We start from the raw sequence: 20,828 nt of genomic DNA, 5'->3' as shown, positions 1-20,828 counted from the left end.
GCAGTGCCTTCAGTAGTGCACCCAGACCTGCGAGGGACACTCTTCTGAAAGTGGATTTTTTTAAAAAGCAGCTGATTGGTGAGTAAATCCTGGTGAGTTTTTTTTTTCAATCTATTAAAGTTATTCATTGCTTAATACTGAGGTAGGAGCTAAAAAAAAAGTATAGAGTAGTACTGTGCAAGTATAATTAGTCAAGAAACAAGGTTCCTAGCTAACATAAATAAGGCCCCGAGCTAGCGTTTTTTTTAAGGGAGTAACTAGCTAAATCGAGAGGGACATCATGGCAGGAGGTCTCAGACCCGTCATATGCTCCTCCTATGTGGGAAATGAGGGACGCTTCCAGCATCCCTGTTGACCATGTGAGCAGAAGGTGTGTCCAAATGCAGCTTCTAGCTAAACAGATTTCGGAGCTGGAGCTGCAGGTGGACTCATTGTGGAACATCCGCAATGCTGAGCAAGTCGTGAATAACACGTTTAGCGAGGTGGTCACATCGCAGGTGAAGATTACACAGGCAGAAAGGGAATGGGTGACCATCAGGAACAGTAAAAGACTCAGGAAGATAGTGCAGGTGTCCCCTGTGGTCATCCCCCTCTCTAACAGATATACTGCTTTGGATACTGTTGGGGGGGATGGCTTCTCAGGGGAAAGCAGCAACAGCCAAGTTCACGGCACCGTGGGTGGCTCTGCTGCTCGGAGGGGCGGGAGGAAAACAAGTGGCAGGGCTATAGTGATAGGGGATTCAATAGTTAGGGGCACAGACAGACGCTTCTGTGGCCGCAAACGTGAATCAAGGATGGTATCTTGCCTCCCTGGTGCCAGGATGTCACGGAGCGGCTGCAGGACATTCTGGGGACGGAAGGTAAGCAGCCAGTGGTCATGGTACACCATTGGTACCAACGACATAGGTAAACTCAGGGATGAGGACCTGCGAGCTCAGTACAGGGAGTTAGGAGATAAATTAAAATGCAGGACCACAAATGTAGTAATCTCAGGATTACTCCCAGTTCCACGTGCTAGCGAGAACAGGAATAAGAGGATAGACCAAATGAACACGTGGCTGGAGAGATGGTGTAGCCGGGAGGGATTCAGATTCTTGAGGCACTGGGACCGGGTCTGGGGAAGGTGGGACCTGTACAAACCGGACGGGCTGCACCCAGGCAGAGCTGGGACCAGTGTCCTTGTGGGGGCTTTTGCTAGTTCTGTTGGGGAGTATTTAAACTAGTGTGGCAGGGGTTAGGATCCGAGGAGTAGGATCAGATAGGTCAGATTCAGATCAGAAAAATGGAGGTAGAACATTAGCTAGGGACGTTGTGATAGACATGGTGTTACAGGAGAAGCAAAGTTTAAAAAGTGTCCAGGAAGGGAAATTGACGGGGTTAAACTGTTTATACTTCAATGCAAGGAGTATTACAAACAAGGTAGTTGAGATAATGGCACAGGTAGATACATGGCAGCAGGATGTCATTACTATAACAGAGACCTGGCTAAAGGAGAGACAAAACTGGCAGCTAAATATCTCTGGTTATAGAGTCTTCAGACACGATAGAGTAGGAGATAAAAAAGGAGGGGGGGGTAGCGCTAATGGTTAAAGAATCAATTCCAGTTGTGAGAAGGGATGATATACTAAATGGGTCAACAAACAAGGCTTTATGGATTGAGCTTAGAAATAAAAAAGGGGCAGTCACATTACTGGGAGTATACTAGAGGTCCCCAAATAGTGAAAGGGAGACAGAAGAACAAATATATAGGCACATTTCTGCTTGTAAGAACAAGAGGGCAATAATAGCAGGAGACTTCAACTATCCTAATATCAACTGGGATTCCAACAATATAAGGGGCACTGAGGGAGAAAAATTCATGCAGTGTGTCCAGGAAAATTTTTTCAACCAACTGGTGACAAACCCAACGAGAGGAGATGCAATTCTAGACCTAGTCTTGGGGAACGAAGAAGGGCAAGTGGGTGAAGTGACAGTTGGCGACCATATCGGGGGCAGTGATCACAATTCAGTTAGATTTAACATTACCATGGAAAAGGACAGAGATAAGGCAGGAGTAAAAGTCTTGAACTGGGGGAAGGCAAATTTTGCAGAAATGAGAAGGGACTTGGCTGAGGTGGTCTGGACAGCACTGCTGGAGAATAAAACAGTGGAAAACCAGTGGGAAGCACTAAAAAGCGAGATCCTAATTGTACAAAGTAGGCATGTCCACTACAAAAATAAGAGTGGTACTGCCAAATCTAGACCTCCCTGGTTGTCTAAAGGAATACAGGAGAAGATCAAACAGAAAAGGAAAGCATACGATAGGCACAAAGAACTAAGCACTGCAGATAGCCTAGACGAATATAGGAAGTTCAGGGATGAAGTAAAAAAGGAAATAAGGAAATCAAAGAAAGGGCATGAAGAAAGATTAGCAAGTAAAGTTAAAGATAACTCAAAGATGTTTTACATTAATGCCAAAAGGTTAGTTAAGGAAAAAGTGGGATCTATCAGAGATGAAGATGGAAAATTGTGTGTAGATGCAGAGGTTGTGGGAAGGGTTTTGAATGAATATTTTGTCTCCATGTTTACAAAGGAAAGGGAGGATGTAGATATAGTAGTCCAGGAGGAACACTGCGAGATATTGGACGGGATAGTCATAAAGAGAGAGGAAGTACTCGAAGGGTTGAAATCTTTGAAAGTTGATAAGTCACCAGGATCAGATGGATTGTTTCCGAGGCTACTGAAGGAAGTCAGGGAGGAGATAGCAGATGCTCTGAGGATGATTTTCCAATCTCCACTGGATACAGGGGGGGGTACCAGAGGACCGGAGAAATGCAAACGTAGTTCCATTGTTTAAAAAGGGATCAAAGGAAATGCCAAACAATTATAGGCCAGTTAGTCTTACATCGGTGGTAAGCAAATTAGTAGAATCAATCCTGAGAGATAGGATTAACTGTCATGTGGAAAGACATGAATTAGTCAGGGATGGTCGGCATGCATTTGTTAAAGAAAGGTTTTGCCTCACAAATTTGATTGAATTCTTTGAGGAAGTGACAAGAAGGGTTGATGAAGGTAGTGCAGTGGATATTGTGTAAATGAATTTTAGCAAGGCATTTGACAAGGTCCCACATGGCAGATTGGTCAGGAAAGTAAAAGCCCATGGGATTCAGGGTAATGTGGCAAACTGGATAAAAAGTTGGCTTTGTAACAGGAAACAAAGGGTAATGGTCGATGGATGCCCTTGTGAATAGAAAGTTGTCTCAAGTGGTGTTCCACAGGGCTCGATGTTGGGACCCTTGATGTTTGTGTTATATTTTCACGATTTGGACGTGAACGTGGGGGACACGATTGGGAAATTTGCAGATGACACAAAGATTGGATGAGTAGTGGATAGTGTAGAGGATAGCCATAATCTCCAAAATGATATAGATGGGTTGGTGGAGTGGGCGTTAAAGTGGCGATGGATTTAACATAGAGAAGTGTGAGGTAATGCATTTAGGGAGGTCAAACAGTTACAGGGATTACAAAATAAATGGGAATATACTAAGAGGGGTAGATGAAGTGAGAGATCTTGGCGTACAAGTACACAGGTCCCTGAAGGCAGCAGTTCAAATAGACAAGGTTGTAAAGAAGGCATATGGAATGCTCTCCTTCATTGGCAGAGGTATAGAATATAAAAGTAAGGATATAATGTTGGAATTGTATAAAACACTGGTGAGGCCACAACTGGAGTATTGTGTGTAGTTCTAGTCACCACATTACAGGAAGGACGTAATAGCTCTGGAGAGAGTGCAGAGGAGGTTTACAAGAATGTTGCCAGGGTTAGAAAAGTGTAGCTACGAGGAGAGATTGGATAGGTTGGGGTTATTTTCCTTAGAATAAAGAAGGCTGAGAGGTGACTTGATTGAGGTGTACAAAATTATGAGGGGAATAGATAGAGTGGACAGGATAAAATTATTTCCCTTGATGGAGAATTCTAGAACCAGGGGACATAGATTCAAGATAAGTGGCAGAAGGTGTAGGGGGGGACATGAGGAAGAACTTTTTTACGCAGAGGGTAGTGGGTGTCTGGAATTCGCTGCCCAAGTTGATGGTAGAGGCGGAAACTTTAAACTCTTTTAAAAAGTACCTGGGTCTGCACCTAAAGTGCTGTAAGCTGCAGGGCTATGGGTCGGGTGCAGGAAGGTGGGATTAGAAAGGGCACCTGGGTGTCCTCGGGCTGGCTTGGACAAGATGGGCCGAATGGTCTCCTTCTGTGCTGTAACTTTTCTATGGTTCTATGGTGGATAATTAAACAACTCACTGGAGGAGGAGGCTCCAAAAATATCCCTATCCTCAATGATGGAGGAGCCTAGCACATCAGTGCAAAAGATAAGGCTGAAGCATTCACAACAATCTTCAGCCAGCAGTGCCAAGTGGATGATCCATCCAGAGGACCCCAGCATCACAGATGCCAATCTGCAGCCAATTTGATTCACTCCACGTAATATCAAGAAACGGCTGAAGGCACTGGATACTGCATAAGCTATGGAACCTGCCAATATTCCGGCAATAGTACTGGAGCCTTGTGCTCCACAACTTGCCATGTCCCTAGCCAAGATGTTCCAGTACAGCTACATCACAGGCATCTACCCCAGAATGTGGAAAACTGCCCAGCTACACAAAGAGCAGGGCAAATCCAACCCGGCCATTTACCGCCACATCAGCCTACTCTTGATCACCAGTAAACTGATGGAAGGAGTCATTAACAGTGCTATTAAGCAGCACTAGCTTAGCAATAATCTGCTCAGTGACGCTCAGTTAGAGTTCCACCAAGGTCACTCAGCTTCTGACCTTATTACAGCTTTGGTTCAAACATGGACGAAGGAACTGAACTCGTGAGGTGACGCAAGAGTGAATGCCCTTGACATCAAGGCAGCATTTGACCTAGTGTGGCATCAAGGAGCCCGAGCAAAACTGGAGTCAATGGGAATCAGGGAGAGAAATCTCCGCTGGTTGGAGTCATACCTAGCACAAAGGAAGATGGTTGTGGTTGTTGGAGGTCAATCATCTCAGTTCCAGGACATCACTGCATGAGTTCCTCAGGGCAGCGTCCTCGGCCCAACCACCTTCAGCTGCTTCGTCAATGACCTTCCTTCCATCACAAGGTCAGAAGTGGAGATGTTCACTGATGATTGCACAATGTTCAGCACCATTCGTGATTCCTCAGATACTGAAGCAGTCCTTGTCCAAATGCAGCAAGACCTGGACAATATCCAGGCTTGGGCTGACAAATGGCAAGTAACATTTGCGCCACACAAGTGCCGGGCAATGACCATCTCCAACAACAGAGAATCTAACCATTGCCCCTTGACATTCAATGGTATTACCATCGCTGAATCCCCTATTATCAACATACTGGAGGTTACCATTGACCAGAAACTGAACTGGACTAGCTATGTAAATACTGTTGCTACAAGAGCAGGTCAGAGGCTCGTAATCGTATGGCGAGTAACTCACCTCCTGACTCCCCAAAGTCTGCCCACCATCTACAAGGCAGAAGTCAGGAGTGTGGTGGAATACTCTCCATTTGACTGGATGAGGGCAGCTGCAACAAGAATCCAGGACAAAGCAGCCCAATTGATTGGCACCCCTTCCACGAACATTCACTCCCTCCACCACCGACAAACAGTGGCAGCAGTGTATACCATCTACAAGATGCACTGCAGAAGCTCACCAAGGCTCCTTAGGCAACATCTTCCAAACCCATGCCCACTATCATCCAGAAGGACAAGGGCAGCAGATACGTGGGAACACCATCACCTGGATGTTTCTCTCCAAGCCATTCACCAACATGACTTGGAAATATATCGCCATTCCTTCACTGTCAATGGGTCAAAATCCCATAACTCCCTCCCTAACCACAGTGTGGGTGTACCTACACCACATGGACTGCAGTAGTCAAGGCGGTAGCTCACCACGGCCTTCTCAAGGGAAATTAGGGGTGGACAATAAATGCTGGCGTAGCCAGCGACACCCACATCCTGCAAATGAATGAAGAAAATTAAAAGGTCTACATTAATAAAATTTAGTATACATTTGTATGTAAATGTATTTTTTTTGTTGTAGTGAAGATATTCTCTATTTGATAACATAACTTTGCAGGTAGTGGTAAACTCAAATGTGTTTATTTGAGGGGGTTGGGGGGAGCTGGGAGGTTCAGATGACAGTGGAAATAAATAGCACAGGTATTTACCAAAAAGCAACTCTGAACCAAAGCAAAATGCAAAATATTGTGGATGCTGATTATCTGAATTGTAAACAGAAAACGCTGGAAATAAATGCAGTGTGATGCCAGCATGAAACACAACTTCCCCTCCTCTTTCAGTATTCCGGAGGAACTACTCCCTCAATGACACACTGGTCCACTCCTTAATCACCCCCAATGCCCTCTCCCTTTTTGAAGGCACCTTTCCATGCAAGCACAGGGTGAGTAACACCTGCCCTTTCAGCTCCTTCCTTCTCATTGTCCATTCCTTCCAAGTGAAACGGTGATTTACTTGCACTTCTTTCAATTTAGTATACTGTATTTGCTGCTCACAATGTGGTCCCCACTACATTGGAGAGACCAAACACAAACTGGGTGACCGCTTTGCTGAACACCTCCTTTCAGTCAGTAAGCATGACCCCGAGCCTCCAGTCGCCCGTCATTTCAATACTCTGCCTCACTCCCACTGTGAGTTTTTGTCCTTAGCCTCCTGCAGTGTTCCAATGAGGCTCAACAGAAGCTCGAGGAATAGCACCTCATCTTTCAACTGGGTATTTTACAGTTTTCTGGACTCAACGTTGAATTCAACAATTTTAGATCATAATCTCTGCTCCCAGTTTTTTCACCTTTTGATGCTGGTTCGTTTTTTTCTCACTTCTTTATCAATGTCTTTACTTTGGCATTCAGATGGCTACTACCCTGCCATTCCTACCTCCTCTAGACATATCTTTTACTTCTTTCCTTGTCCCATTACCACTCCCTTTAGCCTTGCACTAAGAAGCCTTTTGCCATTTAACCTCTCTTGCCCTCCACCCTATCACAAACCTTCTCTTTTATTCTTCTTCCCATCGTACCCCCTTTCACTTGCTCAAAACCTATGGCATTTCTAACTTTTCTCAGTTCTGATGAAAGGTCACAGACCTCGAAACGCTGGCCAGGGTTTTACTTCAACAATGAGAGCACGTAAGAGAGAGTGAATACAAGGTTAATAAAACAGAGGATAGAATAAACAAAGTAGTAGGAAACAAAGTTGAAAGGAGTGGCAAGTAAAATCAAGACAACCCCACATGACAACCAAAACAGCATTTTATGTTTTGATCTAATCAAGTATTTGAATTTATGGATACTTAAATGCTACTTGTTAAGATGGGTATTGCATAATTATTCGAATTTTGGGAAATACTAGCAAACATTTAACACTGCTACGGTATTATAAATAGAGCTCTAATAATGTCAATTGAATTGACTTGATTTCACTAATTTGTGATATTTACAGTATTTTAGAAAATGATTGCTCATCAAATTGAAGTTTTAAGAAAATTAACATTACCTTCGGATAGACCCATTTATACAAACATACAATTTAGGAGGAGTAGGTAAATCGGCTCCTCAAGCCTGCTCCGCCATTCAATAAGATCATGACCGATCTGATTTTAACCTCATATTCCTGCCTACCCCTGATAACTTTTCACCCCCTTGCTTATCAAGAATCTATCTACCTGTGCCTTAAAGACATTCAAGGGCTCTGCCTCAACTACTTTTTGAGGAAGGGAATTCCAAAATCTCTCAACCCTCTGACAGTAAAAGATTTTCCTCATCTCTGTCCTAAATGGGCTACCCCCTTATTTTGAAACAATAGCCCTGAGTTCTAGATTCTCCCTCAAGAGGAAATATCCTCTCCGCATTCACCGTCAAGTCCCCTCAGGGTCCTATATGTTTCAATCAAATGGCCTCTTACTCTTCTAAACGCCAGCAGATACAAGCCTAGCCTGTCCAACCATTCCTCATAAGACAATCCACCCATTCCAGATATTAATCTAGTAAGCCTTCTCTGAGCTGCTTCTAAAGCATTTACATCTTTCCTTAAATATGGAAACCAATACTGTACACAGTACTCCAGATGTGGTCTCATCCAATGCCCTGTGTAGGTGAAGCATAACCTCCCTACTCTTGTATTCAATTCCCCTCACAATAAACAATACCATTCTATTAGTTTTGCTAATTACTTGCTGCACCTGTTTACTAGCCCTTTGCGATTCATGCACAAGAACATCCAGTTCCCTATGCATCTCAGAGCTCTACAACCTCTCACCACTTAGATAATATGCCTCTTTTTTATTCATCCTGCCAAAATGGACAACCTCACGTTTTCCTACATTATACTCTGTCAGATCTTCGCCCACTCGCCTAACCTATCTATATCCTTTCATAGCCCCCTTACGTCCTCTTCACAACATATTTTCTTACCTATCATTGTGTCATCAGCAAATTTAGCAACAATACCATCGATCCCTTCATCCAAATCATTTATATAAATTGCAAAGAGTTGAGGGCCAGCATTGATCCCTGTGGCACACCATTCATCACATCCTGCCAACCAGAAAATGGGCCATTTATGCCTACTGTATGTTTCCTGTTAGCTAGCCAATCCTCTATACGTGCCAATATGTTACCCACTAAACCATGAGCTTTTATTTTCTGCAATAACTTTTGATGGGGCACCTTATCAAATGCCTTCTGGAAATTTAAGTACAGCACATCCACCGGTTTCCCTTTATCAACTGGACCTGCGTATATGCTTTTCTGATGCATATCAAGCAGAAAAAATACATCATCCAACAGTCAGACTTTGATCTTTGAGGCCAAAATGGATGTCTGACTAAAATGTATGCATAAACCCTTGCCTTACCCAAAAATCCAGCATGGATTCATCAAGCGAAAATCAACTAACTTGGAGTTTTTAGAGTAACAGAGAAGGTTGATAAAGGAAATACTGTTGATGTGGTGTATATGGATTTCAAAAGGCATTTGATACAGTGCCACACAACAGACTTGAGCAAAATTCTAGCTTATGGTATAAAAGAGAAAGTAGGCACTTGGATAAGAAATTGGCTGAGTGACAGGAAACAGTAGTGATAAATGGTTGTTTTTAAGATTGGAGGAAGATTTGTCGTGGAGCTCCTCAGGGGTCAGTGTTGGGACCTTGCTCTTCCTGATATATATTAAATGACCTAGACTGCGGTGTGTAGGGCATGATTTAAAATTTTACAGATGATACAAAGATTGGAAATGTTGTCAACTGTGATGGGAATAGTCTTGAACTTCAAAAGGACATAGACATGTTGGTGGATTGGGCAGACAAGTGGCAGGTGAAGTTCAACGCAGAGAAGTGTGAGGTGATTTGTTTTGGCAGGAAGGATATGGTGAGACAATATAAAATAAAGGGAGAGCCTCTAAAGGAGGTGCAGAAACAGAGGGACCTCGGTGTATACATGCATAGGTCACTGAAGATGGCAAGGCATGTTGAGAGAGCAGTTAATAAAGCATATAGTAGCTTAGGATTTATTAACAGGGGCATTGAGTACAAGAGTAAGGAGGTCATGTTGAATTTGTACAAGACACTAGTTAGGCCTCATCTGGAGTACTGTGTCCAGTTCTGGGCTCCATACTTGAGGAAGGATGTGAAGGCATTGGAGTGAGTACAGAGAAGATTCACAAGAATGATTCCCAGGATGAAGAACTGTAGCTATGAGGACAGATTGGAGAGGCTGGGACTGTTTTCCTTGGAAAAAAGGCTGAGAGGTGACTTGATAGAGGTATTCAAGACGCTGAGGGTATGGACAGGGTAAATAGTGAGAAACTGTCCCCACTCAAGAGAACATCAAGAACTGGAGAGCACAGGTTCAAAATAATTGGCAAAAGGTGTAAATGTGATGTGAGAAAAAGTTTTTTCACCCAGAGGGTGGCTGGAGTCTGGAACAAACTTCCTGAAAGGATGGAGGAGGCAGGTCCGATCAAGGTATTCAAAAGGGAATTGGATTGCCACCTGAAAAAAGAGAATGTGCAAGGTTCCGGGGATAAGGTAGGGGAGTGGGAGTAGGTGGAATGCTCTTTCAGAGAGCCAATACAGACTCAATGGACTGAATGGCCTCCTTCTGCACTGTAAAGATACTGTGAAATTCCTAATAAGATCAGACTAAATTATCTTATAATGCAGACTATTACATCCAGTCCAGTCCTCAAGTCAATAATATGTTCTTCCCTTGAGCCACTGTCCTGAACAATCTATATCATTGGCAAGCCCCCCAAAAAAATTGATAATCTAGTAAAAAAAAAGTTGCTGGAGAAACAGCAGAGCAGACAATTCAATTTGAGGCAGCTTAACATGCAGCAAGGATGCACATTTCTCATAATCATACATCAGGCTTTTAGGTTGAGATTGTTCACCATTGACTCTAACGTCTCAACTAACTGTCCTTACTTTTATATGTGAAAGATAAAATAAGTGACCTGAAAGACATTAGAGCAAGTTTAATGCATTTCAACTGCTGTTCCACCTTGATATCCACTTAATGTTCAACTCATTAAAAATCAACACAGAATTCAATTAAGGTTTATGTCATCTGACCACAAGGCCAGAAGATAAACAACAGTGGCATTCAAGGAACAATTGCATAACTAAACTGGTACTTACACTAAATTTTACTATGTCGTAAATCAAGTACCGAGGAACAGGTTTTCCATCGACTTTGTCAATGATCATTTCCTAGCAACAGAAAAAGAAAAACAAGTTGATTCAACATATTTACATTTACAAATTTGGTAAACAGGTATTTAAAAGTTGACTGATCAGGTATTACTCGCCTTACAGTCAGCTTACTGTAATGAATTCCCATTAGCTCATATCAGCACAGAGCACATGACGTTGATTTTACTATGTTCTCTTGCAACACACACACACATTATTCTCTGTTACTCATCATTAAGAACTACAGGAATTGTCTAAACTAATGACACTCTTCCCATTCGTTTTTTTTTAAATAGCAAGCTCCTAAAATGCAACAAGGGAACACTGGTTTTCTCATCACAAAACTGTAATTGGTCACTGTTATTCAGAATTGCTCACAAATGTGAATATACTGGTTGACTTAACGTTAATAAATTTTATTACGGAGTTAAATTTCTCATTAAGTGGACATCCTTTATGAGCTCAATGTTCCAGGAGCCACCAGCACTGTACTAACAATACAAATGTCTTTTTCTTGCCACTAATAAGCTGAACTATTTGTCCAGCTTCACATGTCAATAATGCCATTTCCCATTTGTGCCATTATGATCTTCTCCATCCAACCATGATGGCCCAGTGATTAGAAAATAAAGTTCATTTTGAGGTTGTCCATGCTTTGGTGCTGATAATTCCAAAAACCTGGAATCCTGAAGTATTATAAATCGTTGGCATTTTAAAATGGTTCTCAATATGAAACACAACCCAAGCCTGTTGTTACTAAAAATTTCAAAGCAGTAACAATGCACTCTAGCATTCTTAACACAGTCCTATGTTTTTCTACAGAACAGCTGACAACAGTAATTGATATATCCCAGAAATGACTTCACAGATATATAAATCCTGCACTCATCCTCCATCAACACAACTCTGGCCATAGAACAACTTATCCCTGCCCTCTCTTCTCTTAGGAAATAGTCAGTATCCATTCTAACACGTTAGCAGAGTAGGGGACTAAATATGCAACCTACACTTCATAACACTGCATCCAGGTATATCAACAAGAAGTACAACTGGACCTGCATATATGCTTTGCTTTTCTTCTGCATATCAAACAGAAAAAATAATAAGGATAAAATGAGCAGCACTTAGGCCCAGGATAAGCTCAGTAAAAACCTAAAAATGTGGTCACTACTATAAGTTGGGAAAAAATGTACTTCTCTTTTGGAGCGCACAAAAATTCAGATCAAGGGACAATTGGCTTGAATACATCAATATTCATGCACATGGAAGAATTAAACTGAAAAAGAAAAATATGTTAACATTTCTCTACTGGTAACATATGATCCGCCTAACATTCTCTGTAGTCATTACAAACATTAGTGCAGTGCTTTTTGGAAAGGGTCACAATCAACAGCCATCCCATCTGTGCCACCTGCTGCTGTTCACATATTACATTCATTTCCAATAATACGCAAGCCAGTAGCTAGAGCACGCTTACACCCCACACAAATTGACAGTCGCATTGATCAGGTTGACATTTCAATTTTGTCAGCTTTCCAATTGAGCCTTAACTTCACTTACACCACATATAATTGGCAAGCACTGTACTGCATGGTACTCTACGCTGGAGTTAAAAAGTTTGTTCTTCACTCCTGCACAACAGACAGAATACATTGGCTCAAGCTCGACGACTCAGAATAGAAGAGTTTTTGTCCAGCTATGTTTTTATTCCTTCTAATTTTCTCCCCTTGCCTTTCAAATAAAAGTATATCCTCTCTATGATAAACATTGAGGACCGACAGACATGGAAAAACTTGCATGCGATAAAAACTATTTTAAATGAGAAAATTAAGCAACATTGCCATACAGGAGTGATCTGGATCAACTTAATATTTTAGGTATCAAACTTGGTTCAATGGTGGCATGCCCGTCACTAAGTCAGAAGATTGTGGGTTCAAATCATATTTCAGAGACTTGAGCATATAATATAGGTCACACTTCAGTGCAGTATGATGGAAGAGCTGCACTGTCATATGTGTCATCTTTTGGATGAAACATTAAACCGAGACTCCATCTCTCCTTTTCAGGTAGATGTAAAAAATCCCATGATGCCATTTGAAGACATGCAGGGGAATTCTCCCTATGTCCAGGTCAATATTTATCCCTCATCCAACATCACAAACAGGTTGTCTGGTCATGTATCTTACCGCTTTTGTGGGACTTTCTTTGCACAAATTTCCTTGTATTACAATAGTGATACAAGTAAGGTTTAAGGTGCTTTGGGGTGTTCTTTTATCATGCACATCCTTTCCCTTTGTTTCATTTCCTTTAAGTGGTAATAAATGGCAATAAGGAAAATCAGCAGTAACGTGTCTGTCCAAAGTAGTCACTTGAAAAGTAAAAGGCTTTCTTACCCCATCCAATAGGGTGTTAGTCAGATGAATACGAAGATCTTTCCGAAGAGGAAACTCCAGGTTTGCTACATGAAACACTGAATTGTCTCTGTCAAGCATGTACACTTCATTCTTGCCATCAATAATCATCATATACCTGCAACAAGAACCAGCACACATCAGTATTCTGAATGCTCAAAAGAATGTCTACTTCACGCATGCTGTTCAAAAAAATAACACCAGCGGGATTTTTTTAAAATGGGAAATAAACTGTAAAAAATAATTCTAGTCACTAAGACTGTTTACAGCAGCTGTTTACAGTATAAGGTACACTTATATGAGAGGACAATGTTGTTTGGGCCAAGGTCACATCAGAGAGTTTGGTTTAGAATGCTAGCCAATTATGTTTCTGTACAATTCAGCAAATGTTAGAATCACACTAAACCATCTTTGAAAAGGGATGTGCAGGTAAATAAGTGGGTGCAAAAAACTCAACATTAGTAGTTGCCTGTTTGCCCAAACAGATATGTATAGGTCATCAAAGTAGACCAGCTGCAATTCTACAAATCCAGCATTTTGTCCAAAACTCAAAATCCCTTGATTATAAGAACTTAAGAAATAGGAGCAGGAGCAGGCCATTTGGCCCCTCGGGACTGCTCCGCCATTCAATAAGGACATGACTGATCTGGCTGAGGCCTTAACTGCACTTTCCTGCTTGCCTCCCTTGTAGACCAAAGGTCTGTCTAATTACTGGAAAGGCTACAGCTGAACAAGTGTACTTTTACACACCTTTTCCACATGCCCTCACATGCCAGAGAACTCATTCAAGGATCTGGTAGCACCTCTAACACACTCCCATGTTTGGTCAGAAAAGAATGGCGATTTCTACAACAGACAAGCACAGTTCTTGCTGCTAGCAGCAAGAATCAGTTCATACCACTTACTACAGGAAAGCTCCATTGCTCATCTGCAACTGCATATATGGGGTTCAGGGTTGTTAAAAATGCATTGAGGGAATATTGTGAATAGAAGGGATAGATGGGCCAAAGATCTTCTCATGACTGAAACCTAACTGTTGTAACTCATAAAGCACCTATGGCATGCATACAAGTCACAATGATTTTTCCTATTTTCTTCTCATTCAGGCTAGAGAAGTACCTAGCCATCTGAGCCATAGGCCTGGAAATCTATAAAATAAAATTTCACGCTTAAACATCACTACACATTACAGAAGGTTCGTTATGCGAGCAGAGCACCCCTTTGTTGCCAGATGGCACAGACTAAAGCTGCCTGCCATCATGCATTCCACAGTTCAGGCTGCTCCATAGCCCTGGATTTTAAAAAAATCTTGTGGAGGAGGAGAGGTAGCAGAGATCAAGCCAATGAAAATTCATAGATTATACAGCTTTAATCCTGCACGGAAAATGATTTGGCCTAAATGTGGTAAGCAGCCATCTGTCCTTAGCCAATGCAGTTAATAAAACGTCAAGCTGCTATTGAGAATTTGAATATTATTCAGAAGATCAATGCTCAATACTCCCAATAATACTCAGATGCCTCAGCTGCTTCCTCCCTTGTCCATTAAGCCAAACTTACCCCTGCCCTCGTGCTGAACCTGTGTCTTTTTCTAACTTCTCTCTACATCCCACCATGTCCTCTCTAAACTCATCATAACCATGAGAATTATCTCCACCGCCCTTTATCACATTCACATTAAATTCCTTTCATATTCCCCCCCCCCCCCATATTAGCTTACATTTCGATGGCTCCCTCTGCTCAGGTACTCCCCCTCGCCCTTTCAAACTGCCATCAATGACTCCTCAAATAACCCACCGTTGATCCCCCTTTCCTTACAGGCTACCGATCAAAAATTTCCTTTTCTCTCGAATACATTATCACCTTTGAATTCCATGCTCATCTTTTCCGAAATTCCATTTGCATCTCTCCAATCAGGCCTCTATTTCTGTCACAGCATCAAAATGGCACTGACCACAATCACAAACATTCTCTGTGACTGTGGCCATTATCTTTCCTCTTTCTCTTTGGCCTCTGTACACCCTTTGACCATCAAAGCATCCTCTTCTAACAACTCTCTTCTGTGGTCCAGCTCAGTGGGTTTGCCCTCAATTAGTTCCAGTTGTACCTATCGAATTACTGCCAAAGCTATGGTTTCTTTCCCCACCTACACATTATCTCCAGACTCCAATCTCCAAACCCCAACACAATAATTTCTCTCATCCTTCCAAATCTCTGGAACAGCTTCCAACCCTACCCCACAGCCCGACACACTCTTGCTTGACTCTGGCTCATTGTGTATCCCTACTTCCCTTGGTCCCAGTCAATGGTAGCCATGCCTTCAGCCATCTTGGCCCAACAGTCCAGAATCCCCTCCACCATCACCTCCTACTAAAACCCACCCTTTACTTAAACCACATTTCTAAAAGAAAATAAAAACAAGATGGTATCTTTGATGTAGTGCCAAAGTTATTCATGTTTTAGAGCTTTACAGCATGGTTTGTATTTAATAATTCAGAAATCAGGAACACTATTTTTTAAACAGTTCAGGGAGCTGCAACTTGAAAAATGACAGTTCAATATGCAATATTTGTATGCAATAATTTCTTAACTTCCCATGATAAATCTAAGTTTCTTGTGGGCACAGTTCAAATCCCCTTTGTGTCAATTATTAGCTTTGTGTTTCCAATATTCAAGCGGAATATGCATCATAATCAGTGTCATTTGTAAAATGAGTGTTCAAATATATGAGAGATTGAATCCATAAAAGTTATTCCATTATTCAGATTACATTCTATCAAATGGCATGCAGTTCTTCAATTCCATTTTGAAATAACTGATGAGTCATAAAATCATTTGGCAGTGACACTGAAAAACTGTCAAATGAATATCAAATTCAACCATGTCAGACTTTATTACATTTTGCACCCAATAAAGTAAACCAGTTTCCACTGTTTTCTTTGTTTTAAATATGAAGCACTGTTATTTAAATATTACATATTTTTACAGAAGTGGCACTGTTTGTTTAGCCAACTTTTTCAGAAATATGAACGGAGTATCACTTAGCTACTAATTGAATTTCTTCAAATTTAAACATTTTGCCACTTCAGAACCCCAAGGAGTAAAACAAGATAAGTTCAGAAGTCACTAACAAATCGCTAGGCTTCACTTGAGATACTAAAAATGGGCTCCTTACTTTTATTTAATACACCATTTGTACAATTAGAATGTGGCAAGTATTTTAACTGATGAAGATCCTAAGCTTTGGAAGTAACTGTCCAGTGTGAGCAATCAGTAAGTAATTAATTCCAGCAAAGAGACAGAAGAGAATTACTTAACCCACTCACCATGACTGTTTCTAAATCCAAGTGAAAAGAAGTACATTTTAAGCAATAAATGAGGAAAACTGCACTTGTTTTGCAACTTTTTACAGTTCTCCCATGAATTAGATATCCTGACTCTGGAAATGCTCATGTTGTCAACAAAGACAATATCAGCACTCAATTTCCAGAAATCCCTTGACATTAACACTTTTTAAAGAATATTAAAAGCTTGCTGGCATTCAAGGAATCAACAAGAAACCTGAGCAATTAGACATTCTGTTATTGTGTTCGCAGAGAAATGACTGCTTTAAAGAGTGGTGGTCGGGGAAAACAGCACTGAATTTTAGATTAGCTAACTAATGAGATAAACTTGAAACATCTGAGGATTAGTAACGATTAACAATCTAGGTGTCACACTCATGCAGTGTCTCAGTATACCAACACCCTGCACCATGCAGTTTCGCACACAGCAAGTTTCTTAGCTCATCTGTGTCATTGGCAGAGATGGTGAATGAAGGAGGAAAAGGGCATTACAGATGAGTCAATATCAGGCATTAGTTACAAATGAGAAAGCAGACGACTTACACATGCCCCTCTGCTGGGAAATAAGAACAGAAGAAATAGGAGTAGCATAGATCATATGGCCCGTCGAGCCTGCTCCACCATTCAATACGATCATGGTTGATCTTAGGCTTCAACTCCACTTTCCTGCTGCTCCCCATATCTGATTTCCTGAGAAACCAAAAATCTGTCCATTCCAGCCTTAAATATATTCAACGATGGAGCATCCACAACGTTCTGGAATAGATAATCCCAAACATTCACCACCTTTTCAGTCCTAAATCGGCCGCTTATCCTAAGACTGTGTCCCCCATGTTTTAGATTCCCCAACCAGCAGAAACAATCTTTCAGCGTCCATCCTATCAAGCTGCTTCAGAATTTTATAGGTTTCAATGAGATTGCCTCTCATTCTTCTAAACTCCAGAGAATATAAACCTAGTTTATTCAGCCTATCGTAGGACAGCCCCCTCATCCCAGGGACAAATTTAGTGAACTTCACTGTACCATCTCCAAAGCAAGTAAATCCTTTCTAAATGTGCCGACCAAAACTGCTCATGGTGTTCCAGATATGGTCTCACCAAAACCCTGTACAATTGTCACAGGAATTCTTTATTCCTGTACTCCAATCCCTTTGCAATAAAACACCAACATGCCGTTTGCCTTCCTAATTGCTTGCTACACCTGCACGCTAACTTTGTGTTCCATGTATGAGCATACCCAAGTCTCTTTGATTATCAACACTTACAAGTTTCATACCTTTTGAAAAACATTCTGCGTTTTTATTCTTACAACCAAAATGAATAATTTCACACCTTCTTACATTATGCTCCATCTGCCATCTTGTTGCCCATTCACTTAACCTGTCTATCTTTTTGCAACCTCTCTGCATCCTCCCCACAACTAACCTTTCCACCTAGTTTTGTATTGTTAGCAAACTTAGATACATTACTCTCTGTCTCTTCATCTAAGTCATTAATATAGACTGTAGATATCTGAGGCCCCAGCACTCATCCTTGTAGCATTCCATTATTCATTGTCTACCAAGTTGAAAAAGCCCCGTTTATGCCCATTCTCTGCTTTCTATCCATTAACCAATCCGCTACCCATGCTAAATAATTACCCCCAACTCCATGAGCCCTTATAGCTTGCCTATTAACCCTTGTGGCACCTTATTGAATGTCTTTAGGAAATCCAGGTATACTACATCTACTGGTTCCCCTTTTTCTACCCTAGAAGTTTCATCCTCAAAGAACCCTAATAAATTTATCCAACAGATTTTCCTTTAGTAAAACCATGTTGACTTGTTCTAATCATGCTTTTCTAAATGCATTGTTAAAACTTCCTTAATAATACTTTCCAGCATTTTCCCAACAACTGATGTTAGGCTAACTGACCTGTAGGTCCCTGTTTTCTCTCTCCCTCCTTTCTTGAGAAGCAGTGTAACATTTGCCAACTTCCAATCTGATCGGACCTTTCCAGAATCCAAGGATTTTAGAAAATCATCACCAGCATATCACTATCTCTACATTGCCTTTTTTTCATTCTTTCATGGGATGTGGGCATCGCTGGCAAGGCCAGCATTTGTTACCCATCCCTATTTGCCCTTGAGCTGAATGGCTTGCCACAGTTCAGAGGGCAGTTAAGATTCAACCACATTGCTGTGGATCTGCAGTTACATATAAGACAGACTAGGTAAGGACGTCAGATTTCCTCCCTAAAAGGACATTAGTGAAGAAGATGGATTTTTACAACAATCATGGCCTCCATTACAGTGCCAAGCTTATATTCCAGATTTGGTAACTGAATTAAATTCCACCAGCTGTAGTGGTGGGATTTGAACTCATGCCCCCAGAGCATTAGCCTGGGCCTCAGGATTACTAATCCAGTGATATCATCACTTCGCCACCATGTCCCCCCAGGGACCCTCAGGTCCTGGGGATTTGTCAGATTTTAGTCCCTTAAGTTTCACCAATTCTCTTTCTCTGCTGATATTAATTTTCTTACATTCTTTACTCTTTTTAGCCCCTGGATCATCAATTTGTGGTATGAAACTTGTTTCTTTCTACTGTGAAGACAGATGCAAAATATTTGTTCAATGCCTCTGCCATTTCTTCATTCCTCATGATAATTTTTCCCATCTCTGCTTCTAAGGGGCCAGCGTTTACTTTAGCTACTCTCTTCCTTTTTATATACTTATAAAAACTGCTACAACTGGTTTTATTATTTCTGGCTAGTTTACTCTCATTGTTTTTATCAACTTTTTGGTGGCCCTTTGTTGGTTTCTAAAGCACTAAATCCTCAGACTTGCTACTGTTTTTTGCAACATTGTAAGCTTCTTCTTTTAATCTGATACAATCTTTAATTTACTGAGTGACCCACAGGTGGGTCTTTCTTGCTGAGTTTTTGTTTTTCAATGGAATATATTTTTGTTGAACATAGAACTGTTTCTTTAAATGTTTCCCACTATTCATCTACCTTACCCAATTAACCTTAGCCAATTCTGCCCCCATACCTACGTAAGTGGCTTTGTTTAAGTTTAAGATTCTTGCTTGTGATTGAAGTATGTCACTTTTAAATTTAACATGGAATTCAATGGTATTATGATCACCATTTCCCAGTAGATCCTTTACTATGACATTACTAATTAACCCTGCTTCATTGTGCAATACTTGATTCTAAGATAGCTTTATCCCTGGTCAGTTCCACAACATATTATTCCAAGAAACTGTCACAAAAAACATTCTACATCTTCTAGATCACTCTTACCAAGTTGATTGTCCCAGTCCATATGAAGGTTAAAGTACCCCACAATTATTACATTTCTTTTGTTACAAGCACCAATAATTTCTAGTTTAATACTTTTCTGACCGTATAACTACTGGTAGAGGGCCTATAAACTATCCCAGTGTTTTCTGACTCTTGCTGTTCCTAATTTCCACCCAACTTCATGATCTTCAGAGGCCATATCCTTTCTCACTAATGTCCTTATGTCATCCCTTACTATCAGGGCTACCCCTCTTCCATTACTATTCTGTCAGTCTTTCCCAAATATGTGTACCCTGGAATATTTAGTTCCCAACGTTGATCACCTTGTAACCATGTGCCTGTAATGGATTAGATCTAAATCATTTACCACTATTTGTCCTACTAGTTCATCTCTCTTATTACAGATGCTTTGAGCATTTAGATAAAGAACTTTTAATTTCATTGTTTTACTTCTACTCCTTTTTCACTGATGTACAATTTTTGTTAAACTCTGTCCCTTTCTGCCCCACTCTGCTTTTCTTTACCTACATAGCTTACTGTTCAGATGCCTCAGGATTTCTAAATTTCCCTTCACTTGAACCCTCCTCCCTACAGTTTTAAGCCCTGTTTGCAGCCCCAGTAATACGATTGGCCAGAATACTGGTCCCAACCCGATTCAAGTGAAGTCCATCCCAACAGAATAGCTCACTCTTCCCGGAGTGCTGATGTCAGTGCCCCATAATTTGAAACCCCTTCTCACACCACTTTTTGAGCCATGCATTTAATTCTCTAATCTACTTGACCTCATGCCAATTGGCGCCTGGCTCAGGCAACAATCCAGAAATGATTACCTTTCATGTTCTGCATTTTAACTTGGACCCTAACTCCTCAAATTCTCTTAGCAGATCATTCCTGGTTCTACCTATGTCGTTGGTGCCCAAACGGACCTTGGCAACTGAATCCTCCCTATTCGAGTTCCTCTCCAGCCACAAGGAAACATTTTTAACCCTGGCACCGGGCAGGCAACAAAACCTTCGGAGCTCCCGATTGCAGCTGCA

General features: G+C 41.2%; 1 protein-coding gene across 4 annotated transcripts in view; it reads right to left on the bottom strand.

Moving 5' to 3' along the window:
- Positions 1–20,828, bottom strand: part of rngtt (RNA guanylyltransferase and 5'-phosphatase) — a 428,584-nt gene that overhangs the window by 301,980 nt on the left and 105,776 nt on the right. For all 4 annotated transcript variants that reach the window (XM_078542420.1, XM_078542421.1, XM_078542423.1 and 1 more), the window contains exons 9-10: positions 13,148–13,283; positions 10,701–10,772 (exon numbers count right to left, since the gene is read on the bottom strand). In XM_078542420.1, coding sequence (XP_078398546.1) covers positions 10,701–10,772; positions 13,148–13,283 — 208 coding nt within the window. The remainder of the gene's footprint in view (positions 1–10,700; positions 10,773–13,147; positions 13,284–20,828) is intronic.

Source organism: Cetorhinus maximus, chromosome 5 (genome assembly GCF_964194155.1).
Source record: "Cetorhinus maximus chromosome 5, sCetMax3.hap1.1, whole genome shotgun sequence".
Lineage (NCBI taxonomy): Eukaryota > Metazoa > Chordata > Chondrichthyes > Lamniformes > Cetorhinidae > Cetorhinus > Cetorhinus maximus.
The sequence above is the reverse complement of the archived record's forward strand: the minus strand, read 5'-3'. Positions and strand labels throughout refer to the sequence as shown.